The sequence below is a fragment of the Myotis nattereri genome, assembly GCF_964212035.1.
Source record: "Myotis nattereri genome assembly, chromosome: 9".
Lineage (NCBI taxonomy): Eukaryota > Metazoa > Chordata > Mammalia > Chiroptera > Vespertilionidae > Myotis > Myotis nattereri.
This window is the reverse complement of record NC_138084.1, coordinates 70,839,835-70,841,623: the sequence shown is the minus strand read 5'-3', so window position 1 is coordinate 70,841,623 and position 1,789 is coordinate 70,839,835. Positions and strand designations below refer to the sequence as shown.

Genomic DNA, 1,789 nt, shown 5'->3' with positions numbered 1-1,789 from the left:
CTTAGCTCAAATGCTAGAAATACTATAACATTTGTCACTTCAATCCCAGCCAAGGGTCAGATGCAGTATCACAAATAGAAGCCAAAATAAATTCTGAAAGTCATTTTTGTGGTTGACTTAACTTTATTCACACGATAGCTGTGACAGGGGCTGACAAAGACTTCCTCTAACATTTCTTTCTTCTGGCGGGATGATTTAAAGTTTGGTTGCAGACAGTGTGGGTTGGAGGGATGTGTGGTGAGACAGGTTAGGGGCTTTTTATAATTCTACATCATCATGAATCCAGTTTCCTTTTAACCTTGTGGCTTAGCTAACACATTTGCCATAAGCGTTGGGGAATAAATCTAATGTTGACTGGCAAACTCTTGGCAGCCCTTGGGAGCAGCATCTTTAGAGAACACACAATTGATCCTAACACGGGAGGCGCCTCAGAGATGGTGTGTGCAGGTCAGAAGTGCCTTAGGGTGCCAGGAAAGGCATCCCATTACAGCAGTGGGATCTCAGGACATACAGCCGGCAGCTCTGGAGCGTTGCAGTCAATCCCTGGAGAGTGGCATGCCGTCTCAGGACTGATAGGACCTCACAAGGAGCCACATAAGGATAACCGTGACCAGGACCACAGTGAAGTTGAGACACAGCTCCCGGGCAGACAGATCCATTCTCAGAGTGGCTCAGTGAGAACCGAAGGCAGACTTCTTCAGACACACCAAAGACCTCCTGCTGGTCCTCACCCCCTAACAGAAAGTAGCAAAGAAAGCATGGGAATTTCAATGAGCATTCCTTCCTCAAAGGAAACAGAAGCACTGTGAAAGAGGACGGTGCTATGGCCTGCGTTGTGGCTCCCCAAAGTTCACATGTTCAAACCCTAACCCCCAATATCTCAGGGTATAGCTATATTTGGAGATCAGGTCTTTCAAAAAGTAATTAACTTAAAATTAAGTCATTCAGATGAGTCCTAACCCAATATGACCAATGTCTTTATAAGAAGAGGAGATTAGGACACAGACATGCATAGAGGGAAGACCAGGGAAGGCAGGGAGAAGATGGCTATCTGCAAGCCAACCAGAGAGGCCTCAGAAGAAATCAACTCTTCAACACCTTGACCTCAGATTTCTAGCCTCCAGACTCTATCTTTGGACTCTGGTTGTAACTCTGGCTTGGGTCCCCAGCCTGCCCACCTACCCTGCAGATTTCGGACTTGCCAGCCTCCACAATCACACGAGCCATATAAATAACGTCCTATTGGTCCTGTTTCTCTAAGACTCCTGACTCATACAGGCAGACTGCCTTTGCTGCCTGATGTCAAAAAAGACCAATATAGTTCCGATTTTTCCCCCTGTAATGATTGTATTGATATTTTTGATAAAATAAAAATATTACATTTTTCTCTCTCCAATTTCTGTGTTTGTGTGTGTATGCGTACGTGTGTGCTTGCCTTGCTAACTTAGGGTACCAGCCAGCAAAGCCACCAAAACTGAAAAAAAAAGATTATGTTTTAGTATTTTTCTTGCTTTGAATTACATATAGAAGTAGGATACCGTAATTTTTCAGATTTCAGGCTTCATCTAACCCTGTTGAAAGTATGAGGTAGTTTCAACATCTGCTTTGCCTTTTATAAGCACTGCTTTGGACACAGAACCTACCAGAGTCAACCCAAAGTCCCTCACATAACAGGCACTCAATCCAAAGAGCAAGTGGTAACCTCATGGCTACTTCTGTTTCAACAAGGGCTTGTGCCAGCTATTTTTAGTCAGGTCTAGGATGTACCTAGATTGTAAACACTTTAAAG

The 1,789-nt window shown here is 44.1% G+C and overlaps 1 protein-coding gene across 1 annotated transcript; it reads right to left on the bottom strand.

Moving 5' to 3' along the window:
* Window positions 1-563: 563 nt before the first annotated feature.
* Window positions 564-659, bottom strand: SLN (sarcolipin; the record flags this gene model as incomplete). The annotated part of the gene is made up of 1 exon (XM_081098994.1): window positions 564-659. The coding sequence occupies one exon, from the start codon at window positions 657-659 to the stop codon at window positions 564-566; it is 96 nt and encodes a 31-aa protein (XP_080955120.1).
* Between the last annotated feature and the right edge of the window lie 1,130 nt (window positions 660-1,789).